This window comes from Calidris pugnax, unplaced genomic scaffold (assembly GCF_001431845.1).
Source record: "Calidris pugnax isolate Ruff unplaced genomic scaffold, ASM143184v1 scaffold50, whole genome shotgun sequence".
In the NCBI taxonomy this organism is placed as follows: domain Eukaryota; kingdom Metazoa; phylum Chordata; class Aves; order Charadriiformes; family Scolopacidae; genus Calidris; species Calidris pugnax.
This window is the reverse complement of record NW_015090780.1, coordinates 1545565-1560117: the sequence shown is the minus strand read 5'-3', so window position 1 is coordinate 1560117 and position 14553 is coordinate 1545565. Positions and strand designations below refer to the sequence as shown.

General features: G+C 58.6%; 2 protein-coding genes across 2 annotated transcripts; both read left to right on the top strand.

Moving 5' to 3' along the window:
* The first annotated feature begins 821 nt into the window (after nucleotides 1-821).
* On the top strand, nucleotides 822-13080 carry LOC106895432 (sterile alpha motif domain-containing protein 10-like). Its single transcript, XM_014954856.1, has 5 exons — nucleotides 822-876; nucleotides 1236-1420; nucleotides 4987-5155; nucleotides 7053-7193; nucleotides 12322-13080. Exons 1-5 carry the CDS (start codon nucleotides 822-824, stop codon nucleotides 12384-12386), a joined length of 615 nt encoding a protein of 204 aa, XP_014810342.1. The 3' UTR covers nucleotides 12387-13080.
* Nucleotides 7300-12393, top strand: LOC106895297 (sterile alpha motif domain-containing protein 10-like; the record flags this gene model as incomplete). The annotated part of the gene is made up of 3 exons (XM_014954649.1): nucleotides 7300-7498; nucleotides 9084-9224; nucleotides 12279-12393. Coding segments are annotated over 3 exons (363 nt in total), but the record flags the coding sequence as incomplete, so codon positions are not given.
* Nucleotides 13081-14553: the final 1473 nt, after the last annotated feature.

Below are 14553 nucleotides of genomic sequence, written 5' to 3'. Positions count from 1 at the left end.
CCCCCCCTTCCCTCCGCAGCCACCGCCGCTCACTTCAGCTTCTGCCGCAGCCTCCTGGAGCACACGGTCTCGGCCGAGAACCTCAGCTACCGCCTGCAGAGGAACCCGGGCAGCAGCCTCACCTGGCCGATCTCTTTGAAACCTCTCCCCTCTTAAAACCTGCTAATTATGAAAATGAGCTGCTGTGGGTTTTCTCCAGCCCTTCTGCTCTCCCAGAGTGGGATACCCTCGGGTGGGCATCTCCTTCGGGTGGGCATCTCCTTCGGGTGCTGCTCTGCTCTGGGTGCTTTCACCACTTGCCTGCCTTGCTGTGGTGGGAGCAGGTGAGCTGGGGGATGCTCTGGTCTTTGCTCCTGCGGATCAGCGCTGCTTATGTCAAGCCAGCTGGCTTTTATCCGGAGCAGACGAGTGTGTGAGCCCCTAATACCCACTCCTCCTCCTCCTCCTCCTCCCTCCGCAGCTGGGTCCTTCCAGCCCTCCCCAACGGAAAGCTCTGCATCCTCACTGCAACCCGAATATCTCTGGCTTATTAAAACACAGGGGGCGAGGGGAAAAAACACTCATTGTGGGTAAATGGCTCTTTGTGTGCCATTATAGCTGGGCTGGCACATTTTTGGCCATCCCTTGGGTGTGCAGGTTTGTGTGTCTGTGGGGATATCCCCAAGCAACCATGATCTGTGCTAGGGAGGGGGGGCCAACCTGCATTCCCTTCACCATCGAGTGGGGTTTATCCGCTCCCCATCCCTCGGTGGCAGCAGTTTAATGCCAGCCTGGTCCATGGAAAGAGGCTCTTTCCCTTTGCCCCCCTCCAGTGTCTCACCATGGCGATAACGGAGCCACGCAGAGCAGCTGTGGGTCCCCACGTCTGCTCGGCAGGCGGGTGTCAAAACAAGCATCGCTGGCGAGGGGTTTGTGTGGGCAAACATCTCCTCGGTGCCTGCTGGCTCCCAGTGCCAGCCGGTGCGTCCGTGGGCTGATGGGTTTTCTCCCTGGCAATAGGAAGGGAAGATGGGGAGGGGGAGATTTCAGCGGTGGGGAGTGGGTACAGCCCAGCTGGGTGAGTCCCTTGGTGTAGAAGAGGATAGGAAGGGAAGATGGGGAGGGGGAGATTTCAGCAGTGCGTGGGGAGTGGGTACAGCCCAGCTGGGTGAGTCCCTTGGTATAGAAGAGGTATTTTTGGGTGCCCCAAGCGCAGGGGCACCGTGGCCATGTCTCACCCCCCCTTCCCTCCGCAGCCACCGCCGCTCACTTCAGCTTCTGCCGCAGCCTCCTGGAGCACACGGTCTCGGCCGAGAACCTCAGCTACCGCCTGCAGAGGAACCCGGGCAGCAGCCTCACCTGGCACGACGGCCGGAGCCAGCGGCCCGACGGCGGCCGGACGGTCAAGCTCCTGCGGCAGCCGGGCACCGAGGGCTCACAGGTACCCCCCCGGGATCCTCCGCACCCCCCCCAGGGCTGCCCAGGGGAACGCAGCTCCTCCTGTGTCCCTACCCCACCCCATCCCATCAATTTCCTGCAGGAGCATCTTCCCCTGTCGCTGCAGGGTCAGGCCTTCTGGTCCCGCTTTGCTGAAAGCCCTCGTGATGATCGGGTGTTTAATGCTAGTGCTATGTATAAATATAATAATGTAATTATTATCGTCAGGCTGGGGGCTGTGCTGGGGTGAGCTCTCTGTGTCACCTCCCCTCCACACCTGGAGCTGGGACTTCATACAATTTTGCAGTAAATGTGCCAGAACCAAATTCCTTTGTAATGCCTTAAAATCCCTGAGCGCTTGGATATGTCTCTTAGTCAGGTCTGAGCCATTGACCTCCTAAAATTCTGAACTTTATTGCATTAACGAGGCCGTGAGCTGAAGGTTTCCAGCCATTTGCCTGCTGCACGGCCTCCGCAGGGCTGGGGGAAGGAGCATCTTCCCAGTGAGCAGCTCCTGGTGCTTCCTAGTCCCTTCCTACCGCCCTGGGAGCAGTGATGAGAGGCAGCACATCCACCCTGCTGGAAAGAAAATGGGGAAAATTGTACTGCCCAGCTTCCAGACTCCGACATGGAGATGCTTTTGCATCTCGAGGACCTGGCTGGTCCCTGCAGGGCTGGGTACAGTCCCACCATCACAGGGGTGGCAGCCCCTTGGGTCCCCATGTCCTGACAGTGCTGTGCCTCTCATCCCCATCGCCCCTCCAGGCACCCAGGTGGCCCCTTCCCTCTCGTACCTCTGTGAAAAGCTTGGGGACACGGGGACAGTGCTGCCTGTGCTGTTCAGGGGATGCACCAACCACCCTGTGGGTGCCACCTGCATTCATCATGGCTCTCCCTCATCTGCCTCTATGTGTCTCCTGGGGGTGGGATTTGGGCAGGGGAGACAGGCTTTTCATTTTGCCATAAGCAAGGAAAAATGCCCGAGAGAGGGGAGGTGACATGAGTTGCTCCCTGCAGCTCCCAGGGGATGGCTCCCCCCAACCACCTCCTGCCTCCGAGTCCCCCCCCGCCTGCTCTCCTCAACACCGGCGCTCGATATTCACGGCTGAGAGTTTATCAGAGAGACAGCCCAGCTCAACCGGCTGGAAAACGAGCCCGGGACTCATTACACCCCCCCTTCCCACCGGGGGAGCGCAGGAGCTCACTCGGGGACCCACTGAGGGGATGAGGGGGGCCTCACCAACCGTGGGGGGGTGATGCACCCCGAGCAGGCAGCATTTAGGGATGCTGAGATGGGGCTGGGGCTGCGTGTGATGGGAGAAGCGCCTGCAGACACGAGCGTGCTCAGGGAAATTGCAGGTTGTTTGTCACCTCTTCCCCCGTGCCTCAGAGGGTTAGTGGGATAATAGCGGTGGGAAGCTCCCGGGAAGCTCGCCGTGATTTTCCCCCAGCCCCTCCACTTCTCATCACGGCTCGTTAGTGGATCTGGAGCCAATGGCCGCCTCCTCCCCACGGCAGCTCTCCGGTGCTCAGCCGAGTGTGAAGGAGCCGAGCGGCCGGCGCGGGCTTGGGGATGCTCCCCCACGGCAGCTCTCCGGTGCTCAGCCGAGTGCGAAGGAGCCGAGCGCCTGGCACGGGCTGGGGATGCTCCTGCTGGCAGATGGCTCCCGGGATGGGCCTTGAGGAGGGGGGCAGGGAGCTCCTGGGGGATCCCCCAAAAGTGAGGGTTTGATTGGGAAAGCGAATCGTGCACGTCGCCCATCGCATTGTCCATCTGCTTTGGAGATGGATTCCTTGGTTATTCATTTTCAGCCTCCCATCTTTGCCGCCTTCCCTCTCTCTGGAATGTCCCCTGCTGCCACCCGTGAGCCCTCCTTGAGGCAAGGTCCCTTCCCAAGGCCAAATTTCCCCCTCCGGGTGCAGCAGCAGCCCCTGCCAGGCTGGTTGGGCTTCATGGGGTGAGCGATGCCCGGTTCAGGGCTGGGGGAGACATCCCAGACTCCGCTGCCCTCCGCTGCCTCCTCTCTGACATCTCTCAGGGACGTGTCATTAGTTTCAGTAACTGCGGGATGTCTGGAGTCCCTGTTACACTAATTATCTCTGCTCCTCTATTAGGCATGCTTAATTAGCCACTGTTCGCACACGGAGGTCGATGTTGGCAAACTGCAGTCCAAGTGCTGTCGACCTTTCCCATTCTGGCACATTCCCGTATCGGATGCTGCCTCTGCCGTGTCCTGGTCATGGGTGAGGGCCGTGCCAGCAGGGACCCTGGCAATCCAGGGTGTTCCAGGCAACAGGGACTCCTTTTCCATCCCCACCTGCCCACGGTCCAGCCCAGGACAGTCCCAGCAGCCTGGGTGCAGGGAGCTGCTTTGGAGGAGCGATGTTTGATGATGCTCGAGGATGAAGCCTCAGCAGCAGCAGCAGCAGAGAACTCACTGACCTCCCCCGAGTGCTAAAACCAGGAAAAGGTGGATTTCTGCATCCCCCAGCCCCATTTCCCAGTCAGCCTTGGGGATCCCCCACCCTGGGAGAAGCAGACTCATCCCCACGCGCTGCTACAGCTCGAAGCGTTTGATTTGCTCCACACCGAGATAAATCCAGGCTGCAACGACCTCGTGAGGCTGGAATGGCTGTGATGTGGGCGAGGAAATGGAGCTACTGGGTGGTTCGGGGAGAGACCAGCCACTCCAGCAGGCAGCTGGAGGGATGGGGGAGGGAGGGATGCTGTTGGACAAACCCCATCTCCCCGTGGGCACTGCTTCTCCCTGCCTGCATTGAGGCCAGGGCAGTTTGGGCAAGGGGGTGAGGGTGGGTGGCAGGGGTCTCCAGGAAGTGGAGGGTGGCCAGGGCATGCCACGGCACTGAGGACTGTGATCCCAGTTTATCCTGGGTGTCTCCAGGCATGGCAGCATCCTAAAAAAGAACTGTAGGGTGCAGAGGTGGCTTTAGATGCCTGTGAGGCTGCAGGATCTCGTCGTGGCCGGTCAGCTCAGGGTTGAAGGAGGTTGAGCAGGACAGAAAGGGAGAGTCCCTCCTGCTCCAGGGCACCAGCTGGCTGCTGGCTGCTTCCCTGGGGACTTCTGGTGGGGATGGCTTTGCACCAGTACCCTCCTGCCCCCCAGGACCTCACTGCCTCCATCCCCACTGAGAGCTGCCAGTGAGCACCCTTCTTTGCCTGGTGAGGGGGGGGACGCTGGGGACCCCCAGAACATCTCCTGAGCGTATGTGATGCTCTGCTGGGCTGGGAGATGAGTAGGGGAAGGGGGCTGGGGTTCTTGCCTGCAGTAGGAGGGCCGGGGAGCTCCTGGCTGTGGGGTCTGTGTATGGCAGGACCCACACCTCGACCTCCCATCCCCACCTCCCTCACCGTTTCCTCTGATGCTGCTGTTTCAGAGGGAGCCCAGAGACCCCAGAGGGTGCAAAGACAAAATCTGCCACCACCATCGGTGTAGCCTCGTGCCACTGGCCAGCATCTCCCCTGTCCCTGGGGGCTGACCTCCCAGCCAAGGCATTTTCCTCCTCCCAGGGCCGAGTCCCACTAACCCCTTCTCCTCCCGCTCCCTGCAGGGCCGTGGCTGTGACCACTATGGCATCTACCACACCAGCCCCACGCTGGGCAGCCTGGCCAAGCCCGTGGTGCTCTGGACCCAGCAGGATGTGTGCAAATGGCTGAAGAAGCACTGCCCACACAACTATCTCATCTACGTCGAGGCGTTCGCCCACCACGCCATCACAGGTACGGTGGGCACCCCCACTTAATCACCGGTACTAATTAATTGCCATTAGTACGTGCTCCCGAGAAATAGCTGTTTGGAGGTTCAGGGTTGGGAAGACAGATGTACCCCCCGTTTCTGTCCCCTCTTCCCATGGAGATGCAGCCAGGATGAGAGCTGCCCCACAGCACCAGGCTTGGGGACACCCACCCAGGCTGGGCAGGAGGTGTTTGCTCCAGGACAGGCTGGAGGATGTTTAAAATGAGCATAAATTGCCCAGGAGAGATTGTGGTTTAAAAGATGGGGAAAAGTCCTCTTCTTGCCCAGATTAATATAATAAGAATATTTTTACAGCTCTTTTAAATACCGGAAATTTTTGCAGAAGAGGAAAGATCTCTGTCCAGCTGGAGCCCAAGCTGCAAATGTCCTCCTCCAGGACCTCCAGCCAAGTCCTCAGAGGAGGATAACCTCTGGGATCTGCTCCCTCCCCTCTTGGGAACTCTGGCTTTGACCCCTACGTATGAGCATCATCCCGGTCCGAGCGTGATGTGCGTGGCCAGGCAGAGCTCTGCCAGGGCCAGAAGAAAGCAGCAGGGAAGGGAGGGCTGGAGATGCCTGGGAGGGATGCAAACCCTAATGCAGGAGCTCAGCCAGCCCTTGCAGGGGAAACAAAAAGGCAGCATTAGCAAATGTACGCTGGGAAGCAAGGACAAAAGCTGGTTGTAAATCCCTCATTTAACAGCCCCCGGACTGGAGGAGAGTGGCTCGATGGGGACAGTGGTGGCAATGCTAATGCCTTTTGATGGGTACCCCCATTCCCCCGGGACGGCCAGCCCGCTCGGGGACCCTGCACTCGGAAAGATATCCCCTGATGTGGGAGGTGGAGCGGAGAAGTGGAAAGCTCCTGCCTGCGGGGATGGGTTACGTGACAGCCAGTACCTGTCCCGAGGCTGGGGACATCCAGCTGCCACCCACTGCTCTCCAAAAGTGGGGCCTAAATCCCTCATTTAACAGCCCCCGGACTGGAGGAGAGTGGCTCGATGGGGACAGTGGTGGCAATGCTAATGCCTTTTGATGGGTACCCCCATTCCCCCGGGACGGCCAGCCCGCTCGGGGACCCTGCACTCGGAAAGATATCCCCTGATGTGGGAGGTGGAGCGGAGAAGTGGAAAGCTCCTGCCTGCGGGGATGGGTTACGTGACAGCCAGTACCTGTCCCGAGGCTGGGGACATCCAGCTGCCACCCACCGCTCTCCAAAAGTGGGGCCACATGAGATGCTCCCCCACCCCTGTGGGTCCAGGTGGTGAAAGAGCATTTTGAGCTTTCTCCCCTTTAACCCTGCACATCCCCACGTGAAGATGGGCTCCTGCATGAGTTGCGCTTTTGGGGGTGTCCCCCCGTCACACCCCCATTCACCCAGGACAGCCAGCCCGCACGGGGACCCTGCACTTGGAAAGACATCCCCTGATGTGGGAGGTGGAGCAGAGAAGCAGGAGAACCTCCCCTGATGTGGGAGGTGGAGCAGAGAAGCGTAAAGCTCCTGCCTGCGGGGATGGGTTACGTGACAGCCAGTACCTGTCCCGAGGCTGGGGACAGTGGTTTAGTGATGATGCTCCTTGTTTGTTGTGTGGGTGTCTATTTTTGTCAGTTAGGTTGACGGTTGGACAAGATGATCTTTAAGGTCCCTTCCAACCTAGAAGATTCTGTGATTCTGTGACATCCAGCTGCCACCCCTCCGCTCTCCAAAAGTGGGGCTACATGAGATGCTCCCCCACCCCTGTGGGTCCAGGTGGTGAAAGAACATTTTGGGGCTTTCTCCCCTTTCCCCCTGCGCGTCCCCACGTGGAGATGGGCTCCCCTGTGAGTTGTGCTTTTGGGGGTGTCACCCCCAATGTGGTGCCACCGTGCCGTGTCCTGCAGGTCGGGCGCTGCTGCGGCTGAACGGGGAGAAGCTGCAGCGCATGGGCATCGCTCACGAGGCGCAGCGGCAGGAGGTCCTGCAGCAGGTCCTGCAGCTCCAGGTGCGCGAGGAGGTCCGAAACCTGCAGCTGCTCAGCCAAGGTAGGGCCAGCGGGAGGCCGAGCAGGGAGAAGAAGCCACCAACCCCAGGGAGGTTGTCCGCTGACCTCCCAGCCAAGGCATTTTCCTCCTCCCAGGGCCGAGTCCCACTAACCCCTTCTCCTCCCGCTCCCTGCAGGGCCGTGGCTGTGACCACTATGGCATCTACCACACCAGCCCCACGCTGGGCAGCCTGGCCAAGCCCGTGGTGCTCTGGACCCAGCAGGATGTGTGCAAATGGCTGAAGAAGCACTGCCCACACAACTATCTCATCTACGTCGAGGCGTTCGCCCACCACGCCATCACAGGTACGGTGGGCACCCCCACTTAATCACCGGTACTAATTAATTGCCATTAGTACGTGCTCCCGAGAAATAGCTGTTTGGAGGTTCAGGGTTGGGAAGACAGATGTACCCCCCGTTTCTGTCCCCTCTTCCCATGGAGATGCAGCCAGGATGAGAGCTGCCCCACAGCACCAGGCTTGGGGACACCCACCCAGGCTGGGCAGGAGGTGTTTGCTCCAGGACAGGCTGGAGGTTGTTTAAAATGAGCATAAATTGCCCAGGGGAGACTGTGGTTTAAAAGATGGGGAAAAGTCCTCTTCTTGCCCAGATTAATATAATAAGAATATTTTTACAGCTCTTTTAAATACCGGAAATTTTTGCAGAAGAGGAAAGATCTCTGTCCAGCTGGAGCCCAAGCTGCAAATGTCCTCCTCCAGGACCTCCAGCCAAGTCCTCAGAGGAGGATAACCTCTGGGATCTGCTCCCTCCCCTCTTGGGAACTCTGGCTTTGACCCCTACGTATGAGCATCATCCCGGTCCGAGCGTGATGTGCGTGGCCAGGCAGAGCTCTGCCAGGGCCAGAAGAAAGCAGCAGGGAAGGGAGGGCTGGAGATGCCTGGGAGGGATGCAAACCCTAATGCAGGAGCTCAGCCAGCCCTTGCAGGGGAAACAAAAAGGCAGCATTAGCAAATGTACGCTGGGAAGCAAGGACAAAAGCTGGTTGTAAATCCCTCATTTAACAGCCCCCGGACTGGAGGAGAGTGGCTCGATGGGGACAGTGGTGGCAATGCTAATGCCTTTTGATGGGTACCCCCATTCCCCCGGGACGGCCAGCCCGCTCGGGGACCCTGCACTCGGAAAGATATCCCCTGATGTGGGAGGTGGAGCGGAGAAGTGGAAAGCTCCTGCCTGCGGGGATGGGTTACGTGACAGCCAGTACCTGTCCCGAGGCTGGGGACATCCAGCTGCCACCCACCGCTCTCCAAAAGTGGGGCCACATGAGATGCTCCCCCACCCCTGTGGGTCCAGGTGGTGAAAGAGCATTTTGAGCTTTCTCCCCTTTAACCCTGCACATCCCCACGTGAAGATGGGCTCCTGCATGAGTTGCGCTTTTGGGGGTGTCCCCCCGTCACACCCCCATTCACCCAGGACAGCCAGCCCGCACGGGGACCCTGCACTTGGAAAGACATCCCCTGATGTGGGAGGTGGAGCAGAGAAGCGTAAAGCTCCTGCCTGCGGGGATGGGTTACGTGACAGCCAGTACCTGTCCCGAGGCTGGGGACAGTGGTTTAGTGATGATGCTCCTTGTTTGTTGTGTGGGTGTCTATTTTTGTCAGTTAGGTTGACGGTTGGACAAGATGATCTTTAAGGTCCCTTCCAACCTAGAAGATTCTGTGATTCTGTGACATCCAGCTGCCACCCCTCCGCTCTCCAAAAGTGGGGCTACATGAGATGCTCCCCCACCCCTGTGGGTCCAGGTGGTGAAAGAACATTTTGGGGCTTTCTCCCCTTTCCCCCTGCGCGTCCCCACGTGGAGATGGGCTCCCCTGTGAGTTGTGCTTTTGGGGGTGTCACCCCCAATGTGGTGCCACCGTGCCGTGTCCTGCAGGTCGGGCGCTGCTGCGGCTGAACGGGGAGAAGCTGCAGCGCATGGGCATCGCTCACGAGGCGCAGCGGCAGGAGGTCCTGCAGCAGGTCCTGCAGCTCCAGGTGCGCGAGGAGGTCCGAAACCTGCAGCTGCTCAGCCAAGGTAGGGCCAGCGGGAGGCCGAGCAGGGAGAAGAAGCCACCAACCCCAGGGAGGTTGTCCCCCCCCTTCCTGCACCATCCAGACAAGGAGAGCGGTGCCTGGGTGGCTGCCAAAGCCAGAGGCACCCACCTGTGTGTCACTGGTGAAAACACAGCCCACTCTGTGGAGAGGGGTTGTGCACAGATTGGGGTGCACAGGGCTGTGGTGGATGGGGACGGGTTGTGGCTGGTGCACAGGGCTGGGCTGGGGTGCACAGGTTGTGGTGCACAGGGCTGGGGTGCACAGGGATGGGCTGTGGTGAACAGTTTGTGGTGCATGGGGATGAGTGGTGATGCACACCAGTTGTGGTGCACCGGGATGGACCGTGGTGCACAGGTTTTGGTGCCCAGGGACAGATTTTGGTGCACAGAGCTGGGGTGTGTGGGGACAGCTGTGGTGCACAGGTTGTGGTGCACAGGGCCAGGTTTTGGTGAACAGATTATAGTGCACAGGGCTGGGCTGTGGTGCACGGGGACAGGTTTTGGTGCACAGATTATGGTGCACAGGGTTGGGCTGTGGTGCACAGGGACAGGTTTTGGTGCACAGGTTATAGTGCATGGGGCTGGGCTGTGGTGCACAGGGCCAGGTTTTGGTGCACAGATTATATTGCACAGGGCTGGGCTGTGGTGCACAGGGCCAGGTTTTGGTGCACAGGGCTGTAGCAGCCGGGGGTGCCCGGGGTGAGGCTGGGGGTTCCTGGGTGCCAGGTCCCCGCTGGCTCTGGTGCCCTGTCGTGCACCCTCCCGTGCCGTTTCTGCTCCCACCAGCTCTTCACAGAGCTCTCTCCTTCTCCAAGGAATTCACAAATGCTCATCCCCACCTCCTGCCCAGGGGCTGGTGATGGTGCCACCGAACCCAGGAACCATCCCGAGGACCCAGCTCGTCGTTAAGGGAAAGAGATGGGAAGAAGGAGTCGGTGACAGACAGAGCTCAGCTTTGAGGACAAATGGAGTGTGGTTATTCCCGGGAAGGCTCAGAGCCACGCACAGGACGGGGGAGCCTTATGCACAGGGGCGACATCCCAGCTCCCGGAGGCTCGTCTCCGTACCCCGGAGCTTATTTAGGAAACTTTAGTTTTCTCTTCAGACTGGGCTGTCTTCCAGCATCCTAGGACGTAAGGTTGTCAGTAGCAAATAGGATGACCCCGCCAGCCAAAAAAAAAAAAATAAAATTTAAAAGCGGAGCCAAGTCACCAGCACCCAGCTCCACTCGGTGAGTTAAAAAGGGAGCTGAGTCATCAGAGCTGGAAAATCCGGGAGCAAAGGCAGGGTGGATGAGCCAGGAGGGTGCTGTTGGCTGGAGGAGACTGCACCAGGAGCTCGTCTTTCATCCATCCTCGTTTGCTGGCAGACGGGGGAGTTGACACAGGGGCCGGGTGGGAGCAGCCGGGGGTGCCCGGGGTGAGGCTGGGGGTTCCTGGGTGCCAGGTCCCCGCTGGCTCTGGTGCCCCGTCGTGCACCCTCCCGTGCCGTTTCTGCTCCCACCAGCTCTTCACAGAGCTCTCTCCTTCTCCAAGGAATTCACAAATGCTCATCCCCACCTCCTGCCCAGGGGCTGGTGATGGTGCCACCGAACCCAGGCACCATCCCGAGGACCCAGCTCGTTTTTAAGGTGAAGCAGTGTTTACTGTTACACCCCCACACACACTCAACCCCCCCCTGTCCAGAGCTACAGACTGCTCGTGTGGGCAGGGAAGGAGTAACTGAGGATTTAGGGGCAGGGTGGATGCTGTCACCTCCCCACGTTCCTCCTCCGGTGACAAGGGCAGGGCTGTGGGGCCAGGGGGGCTCCCGAAACAACAGCACCCCAAAGCCCCCGAGGCATCAGAGCCAGCAGGGATGTGGAGGAAGATGAGGGTGGCCCCCCCAGCTGGGTGTCCACCCACTACCCACCTGCTCCTCTGCTAGTAATAAAATATGAGACTGTTATTTTAACTTGCTGATCTTCTGACTTCTGAAGTGCTCCTCCCACTCCTGAACCTGCACCGTGGGTTTGGTCCCTCCAGCCCTTCCCGGGGAGGCTCAGGAGATGTCTACAGCCCTGAATCCCCTGGGACAAGCACCTCCACGGGAGACAGGGGTCCCAATGGATGTCCCTGTGGGAATAAACCTCAGCTTAAGGGTTTTTCCAGTATTTTAATCCCCCTCCATCTCCACAGAACTGCTGATAATTAAGAAGCTGATAATCTTTGCCAGCAGGTGGCTGGAGAGGGACAGTGAGGGGGGTTTGGGGGGATTTGGGGTCATGGTTACCACTCCAGCACAGATAACGACTCATGGCAACTGGAGCCTGGGGCTGGTGCAGGACAACACCATCCCAATGTCATCCCTGTCCCATTGTGGTGACGCTGCTCCTCAGTGAAGGAGCTGGGACATTTCACAGGGGTGGGACCAAAGTTGAGCTGAAAACAAGCTGTTTGCCCATGGCTAAAAAAAAAATTGTGATTGCACCCCAAGGATTTTTGTCTACCCCATGAAATCCCCAAAGAAAGCTGTCCTCAGAGCCCTCCAGGTGGTTTTGAGGTGTCAGCAGGTCAGGAGGAGATTTGCCTCCAGGATTTGGAGGGCAGGAACCCCCCAGAGCCAACAGAGGCTGGACGGGGGGTGTCAATCAGCGCCTGGGGCCCTCCAGGTGGTTTTGAGGTGTCAGCAGGGCAGGAGGAGATGTAACACCCCAGGGATTTGCCTCCAGGATTTGGAGGGCAGAAACCCCCCAGAGCTTGGACCCCCAAGTTTGGTGCACAGATTATGGTGCACAGGGTTGGGCTGTGGTGCACAGGGACAGGTTTTGGTGCACAGGTTATAGTGCATGGGGCTGGGCTGTGGTGCACAGGGCCAGGTTTTGGTGCACAGGGCTGTGGTGCACAGGTTATAGTGCACGGGGATGGGCTGTGGTGCACAACCCAAAATCCATGAGTTTGCCTGGGAAGGCTGGGATTCTGCGGGGCTGGCAGTGGGTGAGCTGGAAGGTGCCACCCTGCAGGCTGTTTATTCCTTCCTCTCCCGCCTTGTTCCAGCTTCTTTTGGCAATGTCTCCTAGCTGATCCGTCTGTTTGGCAGATTGTACCAACACTGTGAACCCAGCACCTCTGGGATGGGCTGTGCACCGCCGATACGAGACCTGACCCGCACGCTCGGAATACGAAGAGACAGCTTCCCAGCCACCCCGGGGCTTCTCTCCTTCTTCTTCTTTCTCTTTCTATTTTTTTATTTTATTTTATGAATACATTTCTGTGCAGAGATGGGAGGTTTCCTCCGGCAGACGTGGCTTTTGGCTGGAGGAAAATGAACAAAGCGGCCGCTGGGACAGACGAACTTTTGCCCACCTGAACCTGAGGGTTTGGAGGGAAAGAGATGGGAAGAAGGAGTCGGTGACAGACAGAGCTCAGCTTTGAGGACAAATGGAGTGTGGTTATTCCCGGGAAGGCTCAGAGCCACGCACAGGACGGGGGAGCCTTATGCACAGGGGCGACATCCCAGCTCCCGGAGGCTCGTCTCCGTACCCCGGAGCTTATTTAGGAAACTTTAGTTTTCTCTTCAGACTGGGCTGTCTTCCAGCATCCTAGGACGTAAGGTTGTCAGTAGCAAATAGGATGACCCCGCCAGCCAAAAAAAAAAAAATAAAATTTAAAAGCGGGGCCAAGTCACCAGCACCCAGCTCCACTCGGTGAGTTAAAAAGGGAGCTGAGTCATCAGAGCTGGAAAATCCGGGAGCAAAGGCAGGGTGGATGAGCCAGGAGGGTGCTGTTGGCTGGAGGAGACTGCACCAGGAGCTCGTCTTTCATCCATCCTCGTTTGCTGGCAGACGGGGGAGTTGACACAGGGGCCGGGTGGTCGCAGCCGGGGGTGCCCGGGGTGAGGCTGGGGGTTCCTGGGTGCCAGGTCCCCGCTGGCTCTGGTGCCCCGTCGTGCACCCTCCCGTGCCGTTTCTGCTCCCACCAGCTCTTCACAGAGCTCTCTCCTTCTCCAAGGAATTCACAAATGCTCATCCCCACCTCCTGCCCAGGGGCTGGTGATGGTGCCACCGAACCCAGGCACCATCCCGAGGACCCAGCTCGTTTTTAAGGTGAAGCAGTGTTTACTGTTACACCCCCACACACACTCAACCCCCCCCTGTCCAGAGCTACAGACTGCTCGTGTGGGCAGGGAAGGAGTAACTGAGGATTTAGGGGCAGGGTGGATGCTGTCACCTCCCCACGTTCCTCCTCCGGTGACAAGGGCAGGGCTGTGGGGCCAGGGGGGCTCCCGAAACAACAGCACCCCAAAGCCCCCGAGGCATCAGAGCCAGCAGGGATGTGGAGGAAGATGAGGGTGGCCCCCCCAGCTGGGTGTCCACCCACTACCCACCTGCTCCTCTGCTAGTAATAAAATATGAGACTGTTATTTTAACTTGCTGATCTTCTGACTTCTGAAGTGCTCCTCCCACTCCTGAACCTGCACCGTGGGTTTGGTCCCTCCAGCCCTTCCCGGGGAGGCTCAGGAGATGTCTACAGCCCTGAATCCCCTGGGACAAGCACCTCCACGGGAGACAGGGGTCCCAATGGATGTCCCTGTGGGAATAAACCTCAGCTTAAGGGTTTTTCCAGTATTTTAATCCCCCTCCATCTCCACAGAACTGCTGATAATTAAGAAGCTGATAATCTTTGCCAGCAGGTGGCTGGAGAGGGACAGTGAGGGGGGTTTGGGGGGATTTGGGGTCATGGTTACCACTCCAGCACAGATAACGACTCATGGCAACTGGAGCCTGGGGCTGGTGCAGGACAACACCATCCCAATGTCATCCCTGTCCCATTGTGGTGACGCTGCTCCTCAGTGAAGGAGCTGGGACATTTCACAGGGGTGGGACCAAAGTTGAGCTGAAAACAAGCTGTTTGCCCATGGCTAAAAAAAAAATTGTGATTGCACCCCAAGGATTTTTGTCTACCCCATGAAATCCCCAAAGAAAGCTGTCCTCAGAGCCCTCCAGGTGGTTTTGAGGTGTCAGCAGGGCAGGAGGAGATGTAACACCCCAGGGATTTGCCTCCAGGATTTGGAGGGCAGAAACCCCCCAGAGCTTGGACCCCCAAGTGCCAATAGAGGCTGGACAGGGGGTGTCAACCAGCACCTGGGTAGGGGCTTGGGGAAGGACATGGTGGGGCTGCAGGGTGGGATGCAGGATGCACGGAGCATCCTCAGGCTCCAGCAGTGATGCTGGGACCTTGGGAGGGGTTGTACAAGGTCCAGGTGATGGAAAAATCTCAGAAACAAAATCTGGTTTTCAAGCCATTTTGGTTTGGGTAACTGATTCACCAA

What these genes read in the sequence shown, in the direction of transcription:
- LOC106895432 (XM_014954856.1), top strand. Translation starts at nt 822, where the DNA reads ATGGCGATAACGGAGCCACGCAGAGCAGCTGTGGGTCCCCACGTCTGC. An exon ending in CGGGCACCGAGGGCTCACAG is followed by an intron (nt 1,421 to 4,986) that starts GTACCCCCCCGG and finishes CGCTCCCTGCAG; the next exon opens with GGCCGTGGCTGTGACCACTA. An exon ending in CCTGCAGCTGCTCAGCCAAG is followed by an intron (nt 7,194 to 12,321) that starts GTAGGGCCAGCG and finishes TCTGTTTGGCAG; the next exon opens with ATTGTACCAACACTGTGAAC.